General features: G+C 39.0%; 1 protein-coding gene across 1 annotated transcript in view; it reads left to right on the forward strand.

Annotated features, from left to right (window-relative positions):
• Positions 1–19,513, forward strand: part of CROCC2 (ciliary rootlet coiled-coil, rootletin family member 2) — a gene marked incomplete at its 5' end in the record, with an annotated part of 111,184 nt that overhangs the window by 69,658 nt on the left and 22,013 nt on the right. Inside the window, 8 exons of the mRNA XM_081329888.1 lie at positions 3,258–3,401; positions 7,932–8,170; positions 8,281–8,440; positions 9,004–9,171; positions 10,246–10,597; positions 11,215–11,399; positions 16,115–16,235; positions 17,988–18,151. Coding sequence (XP_081186014.1) covers positions 3,258–3,401; positions 7,932–8,170; positions 8,281–8,440; positions 9,004–9,171; positions 10,246–10,597; positions 11,215–11,399; positions 16,115–16,235; positions 17,988–18,151 — 1,533 coding nt within the window. The remainder of the gene's footprint in view (positions 1–3,257; positions 3,402–7,931; positions 8,171–8,280; positions 8,441–9,003; positions 9,172–10,245; positions 10,598–11,214; positions 11,400–16,114; positions 16,236–17,987; positions 18,152–19,513) is intronic.

The raw sequence follows: 19,513 nt of genomic DNA on the forward strand, positions 1-19,513 counted from the left end.
AAAGAGGTGGTGGTGAGGCCCCTCCTCTAGAAGCCTGCTCTGGACCCGGCCTCGTTGAATAACTACCGTCCTGTCTCCAACCTTCACTTTGTAGCGAAGGTTGTTGAGAGTGTTGTGGTGCATCAGCTCCCACAATTCCTGGATGAAGCGGACTATCTGGACCCATACCAGTCCGGTTTCAGACCCGGCTACAGCATGGAAATGGCATTGGTTGCACTGGTGGATGATCTCTGGTGGGCCCTGGACAGGGGCTGTTCCTCTGTCCTGGTCCTACTTGACCTCTCAGCGGCTTTTGATACCATCGACCATGGTATCCTGCTGCGACGGCTTGAGGGGTTGGGAGTGGGAGGCACTGTTTTATGGTGGTTCTCCTCCTACCTCTCGGGCAGCTCGCAGTTTGTATTGACAGGGGGACAGAGATCTACCCCGAGGCCCCTCACTTGTGGGGTGCCTCAGGGGTCAGTTCTCTCCCCCTCCTTTTTAACATCTATATGAAGCCACTCGGTGAGATCATCCATGGCTTTGGGGTGAGGTATCACCAATATGCAGATGATACCCAATTCTTCATCTCCACCCCGAGCCAACCCAGTGATGCCCTTGACATGATGTCCAGGTGCCTGGAGGCGATGCGGGTCTGGATGGGAAGGAACAGGCTCAGGCTTAACCCCTCCAAGACCGAGTGGCTGTGGATACCGGCATCTCATATTGTCCAACAAGTTCCATCTCTTTTGAGGGGGGGAGGTATTGCCTCCCTCAGAAAGGGCTCACAACTTGGGTGTCCTCCTGGATTCATGGCTTAATTTGGAAGATCATCTAACGGCCGTGACCAGGAGGGCCTTTGCACAGGTTCACCTAGTGCGCCATTGCGCCCCTTTTTGGACCGAGATGCCCTATGCACGGTTACCCACGCCCTCGTCACTTCTCGCCTGGATTACTGCAATGCTTTTTACATGGGGCTGCCCTTGAAGAGCACCCGGAGGCTTCAACTGGTGCAAAATGCGGCCGCGCGGGTGCTTATGGGAGTATCTAGGTTCTCCCATGTTACACCACTCCTGCGCGAGCTGCATTGGCTTCTGATTACCCTCTGAGTGTGATTCAAGGTGCTGGTAATAAACTTTAAAGCCCTACATGGCTTAGGCCCGGGGTACTTGCGAGACCACCTGCTGCCATTGTCAACCTCCCATCGCCCGGTTCACTCCCACAGAGTCAGCCTCCTCAGGGTTCCGTCGGCCAGGCAATGCCGGCTGGAGACCCCCAGGGGTAGAGCCTTCTCTGTGGGTGCGCCGACCCTCTGGAATGAGTTGCCTCCAGAGCTGCAGATGGCCCCTGACCTTCGGTCCTTCCGCCTTGACTTGAAGACGTGGTTGTTCCAACAAGCGGGCCTGGACTGACTACGATTTTTAATTAGGCTTTTTACTGGGTTAAATTGTCTTGTAATTTTGCATTTATTGTTTAATTCTCTTTTAAATTTTTTACTCTATGTTTTTTTTTATTGTTGTGAGCCGCCCTGAGTCCTCAGGGAGAAGGGCGGCATATAAATTTAATAAAATGAAATGAAATGAAATGAAATGAAATATCATTTAGAGAATAGGAATAATTTTGGTTGTTTTAGTTGGTTCATATCTCACATTAAGCCATAGCACAGTTTGAGATAATTGAGATATTGTTATTTGAAAGTAATGGTATGTTATGCAAACATAACATTATGGCTTCTTTAACCAATCTTTGATTATATAACTGTAACTTAGAATGATTATAAATTTAATCTTTATATAAGATTACTAGATTTTATGCAACCTTGACTTGCAAAGCATTGGCACCGTTCAGTAAACGGTGTTTGCCTGATATTGGACTTCTTTCTTATATTCCACCAGTATGCAAATGAAACACTCTTGAGTATTTCAATCTCTGATGTTGGAATTCACTTTCCAAGAAGAGAAAGAAGCTGTCACTGAAGAAAATAAAATTAATTGCTTTAGTAATGGTATTTATGGAGAGCAGTATCCTTTATTAAAAGGATTAGCAACCCAGATACTGTTTTATTCTATGACCATAATGCTTCTTTCATGATATGGATAGGATATCCAGATTTTACCTTTCCAATTTCTTGTTTAATTTAAATAATTACAGTTTGTCTAAGTGCAAGACCTACATTTCTAAGGGATGTAAATATCAAATATGTACATAGTGATTGATAGATATCCCTTTCTATGCACAAAGCACATTTTAGCACTTAAGAAAATGGTCACAAAGACACTGAAACAAGCACGGGGTAGGATCTTTGTTCACTAATACATTTAAAGGGAACGCAGCCTATACTGTAGAGATAGAACAAGCTGCTGGCATAATGATGCATTGTCTCAGCTCTTTTGGCTCTCCTCTATGTTTTACTATTGGCTGGAGTTCTGTGATATAGAAAACAGTGAGATAAGGCTATATAAATCATGGCTTGTGCTCAAGTGAAAGTGAACATCAGGGGAACAGAGGGTAAAATTACTTTTTCCCGGCCATTCTGAAGATTTTGTGAATCACTAAGGAAGAAAAGTTTACATTTCAGTTATGTAATGCAATTTTCCTGCTGTGATACTTGACTATCCCCTCTTGCAAGTTCTTATAATCTGTGCTGCTAGAAATCTTAGGAGATAGTAATACGGATCAATCCAAGTAATTGGTAAAGGAAAGTGTGTTGTTGTTAGCTGCGAAGTCGTGTCCGACCCATCGCGACCCTATGGACAACATTCCTCCAGGCCTTCCTGTCCTCTACCATCTTCTGGAGTCCATTTAAGCTCACGCCTACTGCTTCAGTGACTCCATCCAGCCACCTCATTCTCTGTCGTCCCCTTCTTCTATTGCCCTCGATCTTTCCCAGCATTAGGCTCTTCTCCAGTGAGTCCTTCCTTCTCATTAGGTGGCCAAAGTATTTGAGTTTCAGCTTCAGGATCTGGCCTTCTAAAGAGCAGTCAGGATTGATCTCCTCTAGGACTGACCGGTTTGATCGCCTTGCAGTCCAAGGGACTCGCAGGAGTCTTCTCCAGCACCATAGTTCAAAGGCCTCAATTCTTTGGCGCTCAGCCTTTCTTATGGTCCAACTTTCACTGCCATACATTGCAACTGGGAAGACCATAGCCTTGACTATACGCACTTTTGTTGACAGGGTGATGTCTCTGCTTTTTAGAAGGAAAGTGTAACTCTATTTAAATTTGTATAAAGCAAAGATAGATCATGCCATACTTTTTCCTATGTCGTCTTCATTACAGAACACAATAACCAGCATCAACAAAGAACTACAGACCTTCCAGGCTCAATTTGAGGATGCAATGGCTGCACACCAGAAAGAGGCCAAACGCTTAAATGAACATATAAAGGAGCTGGCAAGAGAGAAAGAACTTAATGGGCGGGAGGTATGTATGCCTCTTTAGCTGTCACATCTGGTCATTTCCTCTCTATCCTTGTTGAATATTTGTCCAAAAAAGTGGATTGCATATCCACTTGTCAACAAAGGCTATCAGTGTAGGCTGGGAACATAGATAGATTTGAAATCTAAAGTCTTCTGCTCCCATAGAAGTTAAGAGTGCTAAATGTTAGGAGAAACACCTGGCAAAACATTTTAGGAAATCGATGTTGGAGATGCACCATTTTTCAAATGTCAGAGTAACATGATTAAGCAGGAGTTTCTAATACGATATAAATTCATAACACTGCCACCTCTGGACAAACAAATTTAACAAGCTTTGAAACCTCTGCAAACCACTCTGAAAGGATATCAGCTATGTCCAAGAGCAGAATCAATCTACTCCTAGATTTGCTCTGCTGTATTTGAAACTGCAATAGAACTTTTCCTGAAGAACTGCTGAGCAGTCTGTTTCTCCTTTTGTAGAAATTCTTACCCAGCTTTTTTCTCTAGCATATTCTCTGGCTTTCCAGGACAGCAGAACTTGAAATTATTATAGGTCAGTTTCACAATGTTTTGAGGGTTTAGGGAATGGAAATGATTATACAAATGGTGCCGTGTTGTTCCCTGGATGAGCTTAGACCCCAGGGGCTTTTAACATAGCACGTTGAACTTGTTGAAAAGCTGTCATCTGCCTGTATTCTGGATGGATGTGGCCTCCTGCAGAGCATGTGGAGTATCCAATGTGCTCCCAAGATGGGTATTGGCTAGAGTAATTGGAACTGATCCAGCTAGTCAGTGCCTTTACACCAGTTCCAACACCGGCTTGTCATTGGTTAAATTGGAAGCAGAAATCACTGTCCACCCTGTCATGTCCCCTCTTTTTAACATCCAACTCTAGAGGGTGGTTTTTTACATTCTTCCAAATATCTGCAACTCTGAAAAACTTCCCCAGATGGTAACCCTCACCCACTGCCAGATGTTTCCAGGGTTCTAATTCTTTACAAACTGCGAATGCAGAACAAAAATGACCTGAGCTTAAGGGAGGAAAGAGAAAGAAAGGGATTGGGTGAGGGGAAAATAGAAAATTAAAGGACATAAAAGAGGAAGAGAGAGTAATTTAACATGACAGGCTGTTTATTTTGGCAAAAAATGGCCTCCTTTCAACAGATTTCAAAGTCCAGCCCCAGGAGGGACCACACAAGCAAGAGAAGAGGGTTGTTTCAGAGGGCAGGGAGGGCAGAAGGAATGGGGATGGGGCAAAGGGGGTGAGGAAGATCTTCAGAGATGGAGGCAGGATGGGCAGAGGCAGACTAACACAGGATGGGAACAGAGACAACAGCACATGAGAGAAAGAGGGAGAGGGAAAGGGGAGGGGGAAAAGTAAGTTGAGGGACTAATATAACAAGCCGAGGGCAAAGAAACACAGAGCAAAATTCTCACAGGCGCCAGCATTGACCTACTTATCACCATGGGAACCATAACATTTTCACAGCCTTTTAACTTGAGGAAGTCTTGAGTTGAACAGAGCTGCCGTCCCATATGTACAAGAACACTGATGCGGACACTTCTGTGCATGTACACTCCACACAACAACAATTAAACATGGCAGTCTATTTTGGCAAGTTGCCAGTAGCATGTATTTATCCATTGCTCACCTAGATATTCTTGTTGTCCAAGATTCTCATGTACATATCTGTTCTTATTATGTGAACTTAATTATTTGAATTCGCAGACTCTTGCATATCTTAAATCATACTTAAGTCACACTTAAATGCATGCACACTCCTACCCACGCACATACCACCCCTACCACCGCACAAACACGTGCCTTTTTCTCCCACTCTGGATACCTTCTTCCATGTGTCTAAGCCTCAGCTGGAGGCTTGACAACCCAGGCGTGATTTCAAAAGATGCTGTTTATAAATGTTAGTCAATATGTAATTATAATAATTTCATTATGAGCTTAGCTGAAATGTTCTTGTGAAGGAGAAAACACAGAGGGGAATTAGCCAGGAAGGAGTGAATGTATTGGGGTGGGGGAGTTTTGTGTGTTTTCTTTTCAGTCCCATCCACTGCAAACCCCCTCTCCTTATCCTGGGGAATAAAAACAGTTTATTTTATGATGGATCGCCCTTCTCTTTGGTCACTGACCTTTCTTTGCAAATTTCTATTGAGCTCAGCAGAAAAATGCTGAGTGCATTTGTGGATCCCATATGTGGGTGGGGGCTGGTAGAAAAAAGGGTCTCACCCTAATCCTTCTCAAAAACAGAACAACAATAACACAGAGCTGGTTGGAATGAGCCAGGCCAACAGGGAGGATCTGGACAATGTTAGAGCTTTTCAGAGTAAAAAGAATTAAAAAAGAAAAAGGAAAAAGAAAACTCAAAAGAAAAACATAGAACATTGGGGTTCTTATACAATTCTCCTACCCTTCCCCAAAAATACACCGGGTACAGGTCATTGCACAAACAAGCACAGCTTTCCAAGGAAGGCTGAATAAAATCCAGACCATTCTTTCTTCTCCATTTTAATTCACACCTCAGTTCATGGGAAAGCTCTTAAGCTAATATGCTTCTGTGGCTGTCCGACTGAAGTTCAAATGGTACATGTGCACTGCTACCAGTTTAATCCAGGGATTTTATCTATGTTATTATTTGCAATTATTCAGATACTTCAAAACTGATTCTCCACTTTTACTGCTGTTGTTTTTCCCAACCTATTGCTGTCAAATCTTTTATTGGCAGACCCCATCCTCTCCTACAGGCAAGGTGGAATTAGTCATCTTTTATGTCATTCAAGAGTGGGAAAGAAATCAGGGAGAAGGAAAGTTTCAAGGACAGATCTGTAGACCACATCAAGTTAAGAAAGATTGCTATATTTTTGCAATATAATTCCCATAGAACATATACAGTCAATCCTCATTATTTGCAGATTCCGTATTTGCGAATCCACTTAGTTGCTTAACTGTATTTGTAACCCCAAACCAATACTCAAGAGCATTTTCATGGTCATTCACAGACATATGCAGAGTGGCAAAATAATTGAGTCATTCAATATGCACATTCCCATTTGAATGTTGAACAGTTGAACAAGGTGACGCTCTGCCTTCTGGGTCCTGTATTTCCCTTACGAGTAATAGTTCAGTATGCGCTAATTCAGTGCATGCAGCAACTTTATAGACCATAATTATCATGAATAATAAAAACTGACTGTCCTTTAAAAAATCAGTGTAATTCTGTTAGTATAAACATACAAGGTTTCTCAGTATAGAGTATATGAAAAAGAAAAGCCTTAGGTTCACTGAAGGCCATAAGCTATTATTGTAATCAGTTTTCAGAAACATAATTCTTCCAATTAATTCTTTATTTGCTTCCTTCCAGATACACAGTCACTTTATTCTTGCTCATTTTCACACTGAAATCTACATGCAGTACTGACATCCTCAATGATATATCACACTATCCTGATAACTAATAGCTGTTTACTGGGAGATACATAAACTACCATTTTTGCTCATAGACACAGGTTCAAGCTGATTAAATATAGTTTTCATCACATTCACTCTTGAACACATTCCTTATTTAAAAGTAGTAAAAAGTTACAATTAACTAAGAGTTATATGAATTTAAAAACCTCATATCTTAGTTTGTCAGTTAAAATGTTATATATTATTTGGTGTTCTCAGTGCTGGTTTGACCATATATTGCACCCCAAGGCCACACCGACTATGGTGCCATCTCCCAAAGTGTGAAGATTTACAGTTTTTGAATACCGGTATTTTAGAGTTTTATTTTCAGTTGGAGGGGTGGTGTTGGCACCTTCAAATGTTTGGCAACCTAAGTCAATGTCTACTCAGCCTTAGCTTAAGACTGCTCTTGGGTATCTTGGTCTTCCCTAAGCACTCAGAAGTTATAGGAGTAGCAGTTTCTGCTCTGTTTCCTTCTCTTTGGAAGAAGTGATCATGGCAGAGTTTTGGCATTTTTATAATGTTTTCTGGATAGTAGATGCCTAATAACATATGCATGGTGCCTTTAACTATGTGTTGTGCCCCCAACCTCACCCTGGAACTATACCAATATCAATTCCCCTGGAGTACATTCCCTTGAAGTCATTAGGATTATTTTCCAAAGTGCCTTAAAATTGATGTACTGTAGCTTTATCTTAGGGACGCGGTGGCTCAGTGGGTTAGGACGCTGAGCTTGTCGATCTGAAGGTTGGCAGTTTGGCAGGTCGAATCCCGAGTGCCGTGTAGCAGAGTGAGCGCCTGTTACTCATCCCAGCTTCTGCCAACCTAGCAGTTCGAAAGCACGTAAAAATGCAAGTAGAAAAATAGGGACCACTACGGTGGGAAGGTAACAGCGTTCCGTGCGCCTTTGGCTTCTAGTCATGCCGGCCACATGACCACGGAGACATCCTCAGACAAGCGCTGGCTCTTCGGCTTTGAAACGGAGATGAGCACCGGCCCCTAGAGTCGGAAACGACTAGCATGCATGTGCGGGGGAACCTTTACCTTTAACCTTTTAGCTTTATCTTAAAGGCAGAACAGCTCAAAGCCCAATTACGTTTGGCAGAAGATACCTATGCAGATGTTCACAAAGAACTCACTGAGCTTCACCAGAGACTACAGGAATCAGAAGAAGCTTGTGATCAGCGACAAAAAGAGCTACTGGAATTTCACAGGGCTGTAGCAGATGAGAACAGAGAAAAGGAAGCACTTCAAAAGTCCAATGCTGACCTCAGAGCAGCTGTCAAAAAAACAGAGAATGAGAAGCTCAGGTCAGCAGATTTGGCACAGTGTCAGGCTGTGAGAAGAAGTTCATACACATTGATTGGACAGACATAGTGATTTTAGAGATGACTGATAATAAATACTTGACCTCTTGTAGACTGCAGAGAATCAAGGAAGAACGAGAACAGAAGATTGCCATTCTGGAAGAAGCAAAGGCCGCAATTGAGGGAGAGGTGGGAGAGCTCAGAGTAAATCTACGGGAAGTAGAGAAGTCACACATGGAAGCCCGAAGGGAGCTTCAGGAGCTGCGCAGAGAGGTAGCTTACAAACAGACTTTCTCATGGTTCAGTTCAGGTCCAAGAATATAAGAGGTTAATGGAGGGAAATACTTGACACGATCAGATAGATGTTAGGAAGGATGTATGCAAGATCATTTGACATTACTGTTAACTTCTGAGACTGGTACCTAAATATGAACTATAACAAATGCAGTAGCACCACTCTAAATACAATTCTTGCTATTATTTGAAAATCTTTTAGAAAGTACCCTGATATCATTTCTGCATGTAATGCCTCTTTCCTCTCTTCTGTCTCCTCAATTATGATATAGTTTTGTCCCTATAACTTCTTTTCCTTTTCAGGCCTTTCTGATATCATGATACATATACAATAAATAGGCAGCATTGTCTTGCTGAAGAATCTAGTAGCTAAATTAGAGCTAAATTACAATTGCGGTATGATACGGTCAGTCGGGGTAGTTAGAAGCAGTTACCAAGCATGGCAATAACTGTTTTACGCAGAAGATTCCACATGTAATTTGGGAGTTTGAAACACAGATTCTGCACTGCAGAATGGCTGCACTCAAATTGTTTCTGCATAGGTAAAGTCCCTGGAGAACAAGAACAGCAAGAAAACCCAGGAAGTCACTGAATTACAACATCAGTTGCTGCAAAAAGAACAGCAGGAGCAGCAGAACAGCAAAGAGGTCCTGGATCTTAAACAGAAGATATCTATTCTGGAGATTGGCCATGATTCTGCTCATAAGGAGGTAACAATGGGATAATAGCAAGGAGTAATTATTTCATGAAAGAAGAATTGAAGAATAAGTTGAAACAATGAAAGAAGGCAGCATTTTGTGAAAGAATACAATAGAAATAAAATGTTGGGTAAACTGCATATTTAATAGGGTAAGGATGTAATTGTGAAGACCAAGACATATAATAATACAGTATTTTTATGTGTAGTGAAGGTGAAGTGTCCTTTTGAGCTGAGGTTGACTTGGTGACTTTCAGAAAAATAGAATCATAGAAAACTGATGGCAGAAAAAGAATTATGGTCTATCTATGCAATTTTCTTAGCAATAGTATAAACTAAGAAATAATTTGCCACTATTTTTTCTCCATTTCCCTATTGAAACTACAGCTGTGGAAGTTTCTGGAATTTCTCCCATCCAAATACTTATCAGGCCCAATGCTACTTTGCTTCTAAGCCCAGACAAAATCAACCAGGTTCTATTATCTGCTGAACTACAAACAGATTAGATTAGATTAGATTAGATTAGATTAGATTAGATTAGATTAGATGAGATTACTTTTGCAAAGTCATTAATGGACAGAAAATAGTACATGATTAGGGAGTTTATGGAAGATAGTAAAAGTATCATATACACTTATAAGGATATGTATTTTTGCAAGTATAAAGTATAAAATTCAATTTTTTTATTTATGTCCAACTAGTTATGTACCATGTTCATTACTCAAAAGAATTTTCTTACATTAGAAATAGCATAATATATTGAAAGAGAATCCTTGAAGAACGATTTATTGCAAAATGTTACCTTGTGACTCACAATTAATGTTATAACAATCTTATTAAAATGTGTTGGAAGTTAAATAAACATTGTTCAAACAGGTTATAACAATTGGGTTTACAATTGGATAAAATGTCAGGATTGTGTTAATGATTAATAGCAGGTGGGTGGGTATAAATTATTGGATACATTTTGGTAATATTGCCATAGATTTGTTTGCACTGGCAGATATTGTCAAATTCCTGAGCCAGGGTCCTTGAAGAGATGGGAGAAACATACATGCATTGCCCTTATGATTTTGTTTCCTTCCAGGTGTTGAACTTGCAGAAGAAGCTGTCTTCTGCAGAGGTGAAGTTCCAACTTCAAGAGCAGGATTTAAAGCATAGCCTTACAGAGAGTTGCATCAGGGAGAAGAAGTGGAAGGATGATCTCCATAGCCTGGAAGTGAAGCTTCAGGAAGCAAGCAGGACAAATGAAAGTCTCCAGCTGCGCCTCAGCACCTGTGAGGGATGCATCCATGGCTTAGAAACAGAACTAGCCAAAACTGAAGCAGCCAAGAGGGAGGTTGAGCTGAAGTTAGTGGCACTCCACTCCACTCTCCGTCGCACACTGGGACTTGGCAGCCGGAGTCCGTCTCCCCAACGATCTTCCTCTCCAGTCAAAGGTTATTTTGTAAATTCTCCTCACTGCTATGGGCTAAGTTAGGTTAGCCACTCAGAGCCTGTTGGAGTGGGTAGCTATAATAGATTTAATAAATTTAATGAAATAACCAACCAATAAACAATTTGATAATGGCTACATTTTGATCTTTAACATTAAACTAACACTCTAGGTTAGTTTTTATGCTATGTAATACCATAGCTTTAAAATATGATTTATTGAATAAATCATAATTGATTCATGGCACTAATCCATAAATCATGACTTACGAACTACAAAGAAAATTTGAAAAGTACATTAATCAAAACTATGTATTTAGTAGCTGCTCGTGTACCTTAGTCAAAAAGAAACATCATAGCTGAGAGGCAGTTTGAAAGCTTTTGTGGACAGTGGTGCTATAGCCATCTGAAAAGATGTAGGGAGCTAATTATGGTAAAGTTATCTCCTTAGGCAACAGAAAGCTCCTGGCAATCCAAAAATATCATCTGTTAGATAACCTTCTTAACTAAATGAATAAATAAATCCTAAAGAATGTAGTTTGTGACGTCTTTTCTTCTTGAAATCCCATTCAACCTTGTCTGTTGGCTGAGACCAAGCAAGTATTTGGTGTTTTTTTAATAGGAACCAGTGGACGCCAAACACCTGCATCTCGCACTGGATCACCTGAAAGGAGCCGCTCTCGTTCACCTTTTCATCAACCATCTCCTCTCAGGGGAGAGCAAACCACAAGTGAAATTGATCCAGAAGTGGTTCGAGATGCTTTGAAGGACTTCCTTCAGGAGTTGCGGGACACCCAAAGAGAGAGGGTAAGCAAGGACCTCCCTTTCAAATATTTCTACCTCCATAAGGATCTGGAGAATATAAGGATGTTGAGATTTCGATGGTATAAATTTGTGAACTTTGAAAAACTCATAGCTATGAATTTGGTGTTTTATAAAACTATAAGAGAACATTCACTAATTTATCACAATCTGAGTGCAAGTCAATTTTATTTTAATAAAACTAATGCTAAGGAGTTGTGGCAAAATAGTGCCTTTCTTTTTGCACTTCTGTTTATATTTTACTGTACATACAAAGAATTTAATATAGATGAACATTAGTCCTCATACCAACTGAAGGAGAAAAAAATAAAATCTATAATTAGGTGACTATTAAAATAGGTTTTAGATGCATCATCCACTGATTTCCATTAGATTATACATATTTTTTCAAATCTTTGTTCAGTCCCTTCATTCATTGGATCTATCCAGAAAAAGTGGACTATTCTAAGATTGAAATTCAATGTACAAAAATTGAGACTTACTGAAGTAGTAACATATAAGTACTAGGAGGTATGCTTAAGACAAATAGAATAGGTTTGGAATTATGCACTAGAGCAGGGGTCTTCAAACTTGGCCCTTTTATGACTTGTGGACTTCAACTCCCAGAATTCCTAAGCCAGACACACTGGCTGAGGAATTCTGGGAGTTGAAGTCCATAAGTCATAAAAGGGCCAAGGTTGAAGATCCCTGCACTAGAGTCTCTGTTCTGATTTTCAGCGTATGTACAAATGCATCCCTTAAGCATGTGTTTTAGGCATCCACTTGAAATAATATGCCATACATTTTTTCAGCATCCTGTTAGCTTTAAGGGCGTTTACCAGAAATTATTATCAAAGTTTCAGCTTGATTATTTGAAAGCATAGAGACCATTATGCACATAAATCTACCTAGTCATTCTGGATCAAAGCCAATAATAGCTTAAAATATGTAACAAATAAATTAGTCCATTTCTTTTACTCAGAGCAAAAAGGGATTATTTTATGTAATGCTGTGTCTTAGCAGTGATAACCTCCATCATTGTTATCATCATCATCAACATTAATAGAGAATCAAGTCCTTAAGGATTTTTGATGATGTACATAAGAAATAATAAACAAATCTGCAATAAAAAGACAATATAAATAAATAAAAAGTACACAAATACTACTGGAAAATTAGTAATTAAATGAATTAAACCAAATAAACCAAATAAAGCAGGAAACTGATCTGAGGAGCTTCTAGAAGGTAAGCAGAGTGGAGGTCAACTAGATTTCCATTTGGACACCATTCCAAACAACTGATGCAACCACTGAAAAAATAGCATAATCATGTTTTGCCACTCTCATTCCCCTAAATTCCTTAACTACTATATTACTAGTAGTTTTTCCTGGTAAATCAAGCTGGTCAGGCCCATTCTAGTCAGAGAATGCAGTTCTGCAAATAACTAAGCACCAAATTATATAAGGCTTTATGGAGTAGTACCAGGACTTTAATTTGCATACAGAAGCCTATTACCATCCAGTTTAGGGCTTGCAATGAATTGCTCCCATCAGCAAACAGTGTTCAGTTGTAGGGCATTGTCACTGATCTTGTAGGCCACTGATCTTCAAAGCAGCCCTATGTAGAGCATGTTGCTATAATCCAGGGATGTCAAACTCCCAACGTCATGTGACATGTCACGATGTATCACGAGTTTTTTTTTCCATTGCGGCAATGGGATGAGTGTGGTTTTGGCATGACGCATCCGGCCCATGGGCCGGCAGTTTGACACCCTTGCTATAATCTAAGCAGGTGGTGATGAGAACATGATCCCCCCACTCCAAGTAAACTTATAACTGGCTTACTAGCCAAAGCTAGGAAAAGTCTTCCCACCCTACCCCCAGCAGCCACAGCATCGACTTGCTATTCCTAAAGAATCCCCAGTCATGAACCTGTACTTTCATGAGTAGTACTTCCCTATCAACAGACCCTACTGGAGCAGACAGTAAACCTAATGAAGAAATAGTCATTCAATTTTATTAAAATTCAGTTTAAGCCTATTGTTCCCCATCCATCTTTCAGGGACTGAGACTTCAATAGTAACACCAGCCTGGGGTAGCAATGTAGAACTGGGTATTATAAACATACTGATATTGGAGAAATGCCAGCTAGACTGGTAGGAGGGATCAAGTGAGGGCCTAGCATGGAATTGTTGCATAGCCACAAACAGCATAAGCATGATCTCCTCCCAAATCCATGAAGCCTTATCTGCTCAGTCCCAGAGGAAGGCAAGCAATCTGGTGAGATTCTTATGGCTCTGTATTGCAGTACAGCAGATGAACAATATATTTTCAACCTGAGATTATTTATGAGTGTTCTGGTTGCTTGCACCTTACATTTGATAATACCAACCCCCCAAAACTTTTGATGATCTTGCCCAGTGCCTTCTTGTAAATGTTAAATAACAGATGGAGAAAACTGGCCCATGCAGCACTTCACAAGGGATTAAGCGTGATCTCCCCTGCCCCACTAGCACTAACTGGAACTGTTGATAAAGGAAGTAGAGGAACCATTGTAGTACAGTGCTATTTATATACATGACATAAGATAATTTACATGCATAAGATCATGGTATGAACAAGAAGTAAATAAAAATCTGTAAAAAGAGCAGTGTTGTTAGGTACAAAATGTTACTTTGGGGATAAAAGACTTTTGTTCCAATCCCACCTCTGCTATGGTTGGGTTGATATATCACACGATAGATAGTATTAAAGATTTTGTTTGGTTTGGGCTTAGTATAAAGTACACATCTTTTTGCTATAGTGGGGTTTTTTTCAGCAGAGAGTTTATAGAGGTATATTGTTTCTTAAAAATTGCATCTGTAGTTTTGTGAACCAGAGAGTGATATTCAAAATTCCTTCCAGTTCATTTATCTAGAACTGAAAATCATCTAACTATTCTAACTCCATTTTACAGGGATCATATGAGCCAGCCTAACTTATTGTGACCCCAAGTTGACTCCCAAGACATATGTTTAGCAACATTCAAGGGCAGTTCAGCCCTTTCTCTGTCATGTGCTATTTATTGCTCAAAAGCATGCCTCTTGTAAAAATGAATAAATATTTATACTGTACTAGAATAATTAAAAAAACATGGCTTGTCACAATAATCATAGCATCAGATCATCCAACAGCCTTTCTGACAAATGAAGAAATCAGTTAATTCTGGGCTACATCACATTTAAAACATTCCTTGCTTTGTTGTCCTGTCCACCAAGATCCTGGAATTTATTGTTAACTTGTGTAAACCAGAAAGGGGGAAAAAGCAAAAACTATCTACAAACAATAACAACATGTTTCAGTTATGAGCTATAAGAAACTTAGTGTTCTTAGTTTTACCAGTCAGTCAGAAAGTAAACTTAATTTGCTCAGGAAGTAAATTTCATAGCATGGGCTTAGTTGTAAAGAAAGCTATGTAGCCTCAGACTGAAGGTATCTTGATTGACTGAAAATATGTTAGTAGCAATTGTTTCCAAGGCCTCTAGCCTTGGCTTCAAGAGGATTCAGAGATTTAATTTGGACTTAATTTGGATTTAATTTGTACAGTGATAGGTGTGTGTTTTTTTAAATTACACAGATTGAAATTGAGATATGCTGTTATTTTGTGAAAACTACCTCAGACAGACCATTTCAGGCAGGTTATGCAGTGAGGGGGGATGGTAGCTACTGACCCCTCACTTCCACATTGAGGAAAATGGGATAAGAACTAAGTTTAATTTAAATGTAAATTTAATCAACTAAACAGGTAATATGAATTTCTCCAGGCACCAGGAGTCTGCAGATCTTCCTCTTTTTATCACTTCCAAATCCAAAGCATTTTGGCTAAGCAAACATTTATGATAAACTGTTTAGTTCTTTGGGGTAGGCAAGGCCATACTTTCACAAAGGAAGAGTCAAATTAAGAGTCTGACATTCATAACAGGTAGTCTACTTCTGTCTAAGACTTGAGCAACACTAACATTTCTAAAATATTAAGGGCTACTTCTTTCATACCAAACAATTCAGTAAGGTGTCTTCAGTTACAGGTGTGAAACATGAAATCTGGTGTTTTTTAAGACAAGAAAACCATTTGAGTTAAGTTTAGAGTACGACAATACATATTTAATGCTTGCTTATGTATCTAGAGCAGTAAAAGCAGTAAAAACTAGCTTGTTTGACAATTATTTCTCTGAGAAATCACTGGCAATATTGTGGCTGTTTTTGATAATAGTCTGATTTCCAGTGATTTATCATTTGTTGACAACGCAGTTACTTTGCTCTAATTTTAATATTTGTTTTATCTAATGTTGTTATTGATTTTAGGATATGTATTGCTTTTCCAGTTGTTTTTCAAGATGGATTATATAGTTATAGGATTTAAAGTGTAATTATAGATGGTTAGCATATTTTAGCTCAAGCTTGTTAGAGGCAATACCCTGTATTCAGCTCTGGGAAGTGGGGGGGAGGGGGAGGGAAGGAGTTTATGCTTAAAATGTATTGTAAAACTTTTCAATAAAAAAAGATGGATTATATAGTTGTTCAACAGTTGTCCATGTTAAAAAAATTACCCTTGTGGCTCAATAAAAGCAAATTATTCACAGTATAAAATAAAATTAAAAAATAAATGTATCCTGGTTGAGTTTTATATCTTTCCTGGTGACAAGCCAAGGATATCATGAATACGTCCATATCTCTTGCTTCCAGGATGATCTAAGAATTCAGGTGATGAATATGAGTCATCAGCTGAATGAATTGGAGGCTGATCGCGACAGAACACAAAGCCGTATCCTGCAACTCCAGAAGTTTTTAGCAGACTGTGAGCAAGGTCTGTTCTTTTTCTTCTTATTATTTTATCCCTTCATTCATAAGAATTTCTTCGCCTGTTTTTTCCCTCTAATTCTTTGCTTGTTTAGTTGGATAAAGATTACAGTTATGGGGCAAGTTGTATAGAAAGCAAGTGAAATGAAGCTCTAAATTTCTTTAAAAGCTGCATGGAGACTGCTGCTTTAAGTGAAAGAATATTGATATTGGGGCAGATGTTTGATCTCTATGCCAGATGTTTCTCTGCTCTGAATTTGCTTTTTTCCACATACGGATCAAGATTTTGTGGATTTAGACATTCATATCTGGACTGAGCAGCAGATTCAGGACATGGAGAGAGGTCAGGAAGAGGATTAAGCTTATCTCTGCTTTAATTGCTTTTCTTCTTAAAATGGTAGCTCAGAAAGCTGCTTGTATTTAAAAAGCAAATGTTGGAAATTAGTTACATATACTTGTAAATCATAACTACTCCTGATGACTCACGTGGGCATTCCTAATATCTTTAAAAACAAAGCAGCAGCAAATATCATATAGGGCATGTGCTTTTAATATACCAAAATATTGCAAATCAATGTCAGGCAATTCTTATTAGATGGAAATTGTAATTCTACCGCTGTTAAGCATGTGAAGCTCCAGCCTAATTTTCTAATGCAGGTAGTTAGTGACTTAACAACCATTCATTTAGCAACAGTTCAAAGTTGCTGTGGCACTGAAAAAAGTGACTTACAACCAGGCCTCACATTTACGATTGTTGCAGCATCCCGTTGGCCATGTGATGAAAATCCAGGCACTTGGCAGCTGGCATGTATTTATGGTGGTTGCAATGTCCCGGGATCATGTGGTAGCTATTTGTGACCTTTCCAGATAGCTTCCAATAAGCAGAGTCAATGGAGGAAGCCTAATTCACATAACAATCACGTGATTCATTTAAAAATTACAGTGATTCGCTTAACAACCATGGTAAAACTGCAACTACACAACTCATTTAACAAACACCTTGCTTGCAATGGAAATTCTAGTCCCAATTGTGGTTATAAGTTGAGGACTGTCTGTACAGGTGGGTGCTGAAAGGGTTAGGAAAAGGAAGGGCCACCTGAGGGTCTTTTGCATGAATGGCTGTTTTTACCATTTAGCCTCATGAATAAATGAATGCCTCATTGGTGATTCTGCCATTCATGAGAAATGATTAATTATAATTTGACTGTAATTATTCAGGTATCAGAGCAAGCTGCTTATGGTTTCTGTAGTATAAATTAAGAGTGTCTTTTTTTCATAAAAGCAACCAAAAATGTCACTATTCGTTGATGGTCATAACACGATTTCACATGATACGGGAAATCTTTATTCTCCAGGAGTTTAATGCATTATTTAATATTCTAATCAATCAGGCATGTACAGTAATACTACTACTACTAGACAACACTGTGTAGTGGATAGGCCATTTGATGTTCTTTTGATGTTTTGGAGTACAACTCCCAGAATCCTTTGTCATTTGCATGTTGCTTGATGGAACTGGAGCCCAAAACCTCTGAAGGCCACAAGCTTTCCCACTCATACTGCAGAACAGGTTTTCTTAACCTCAACACTTTAAAAATGTGTGAACTTCAATCCCAGAATAACCCAGATACCATTCTGGGAATTCTGGGAGTTGAAATCTATATATTTTAAAGATGCTGAGGTTGAAAAACACTAATGTAGAATAAATGATTTCACTGCTTAATCCATATATTTTGCAACATTTTTTTGCTACATTTAGGTAAAAGAGGAACAGATGGTCGTCTGAGCAGCGCACAAGTAGCACTGATGCTGCAAGAAGAAACTATTCGCAAAACAGAACAGGAACGCCAAACATCTGCAGAACAGGTGGTCAACCTGGAACGCAACTTACGTATCTGTCAGGATAGGAACAAAGAATTACAGGTGGGCAATATTCGCTCTTTCAGTTAGGAAAAATTATTTTAGTGTTATAACACAGCACAACTCCCTTTCCTGTGATATTCTCCTTTTTATACAACAGCCCAGCCAGCTCTTGAAAAGTAAATAAATGTACAAACAACTTGCAAAAATAACAAGATTTAGAGAAACCTCTAAAGGTTTAATGACTAAAGGCATTATCAAAAGTTGTTATCCCACAGGATACATTGTGTGGCCAAAGATGCTTTCCTTAAAAAAAAAAAGCAGTAGGATTTACTTTTGAGTAAGTCCACTTTGTGCTGTAAAGAGGAGACTGAAATGGAATGATTAGTACTGATTTTTGGAAGTAATGGATACTAAAGAATTTTGGAAAAGCTAGTCCACAAGATAGGTTTTAAACGATTATCACTGTAAGAAAATAACATTATCTCTTTGATGGGGGGATTGTAGAAAAGCAATTGCATCCTTATTTCTAAGAGAGATTTGTACAAGTTAATGCAAAAGAATCTCATACAAAAATTGCTGGTTTTGCCATTATATAATGTTTTTATTCAAATTGGCACTCAGCATAAACAGTTTGAAAGCAGTTTTATCCAGTATCATCTGCCTAACACTTTTTCTTCCTTCTCATTACTTTATTGCTATCATAAGGCTATTATATGGTAAGTTTCTGTATAAACTGTTGTATTGCCATGGTGGTCTTGGCTGTATGGTAAACAAGAATGCTTTTATCTGGAAAGAAAATGTAAAGGTGCAATGAGAAGCTGGCTGAGAGGGAATCACCTTGAATAGTCACTGCCCTTGTGTTTAGTGGAAGGCTGTCTGGGGAATTCTTAAAGGGCCCCAGGTTGAGAAACACTGCTTTACTATATTATTCACTATTCATCGTGTTCTAATTTATGCAATATTCTTAATTTATAAAGAACAACAATATTGATGTAAATTTTAAATATTTTTTAAAAATATATTGCAGTTAATTTATTTCAATTATGTTTGCATCTATTGCTCTTTTTTAAACAAATTAACACAGAACATCCCCACGGCATTTCTCCTTTTTCCTAATTTAATTCCTGTTTATTACATCTTATATTCTTGTTTTGATCTGATATATTCAAACCTTTATAATTTTACTACTCATATTTTACTCCCTCTTTAAAATTAAGAGATTATGTCAGTGCACTGCACACAGTTTTAGAACTATCAAATCCAAGATCACACTTGCTCTTCCTTGTACTGTGTAGCCAAACAGAATTGCAACTCCTAAAACCTTAACCATTAGGAATTATGTCCTCTCTCAACTACTAGTGGATAACTTTTATTATGTTGTCATTTTTATGGTTTGTAAAGAATCCACAAAGAGAACTTCCT

Source organism: Vipera berus, assembly GCF_964194415.1.
Source record: "Vipera berus genome assembly, chromosome: 5".
Taxonomy (NCBI): Eukaryota; Metazoa; Chordata; class Lepidosauria; order Squamata; family Viperidae; genus Vipera; species Vipera berus.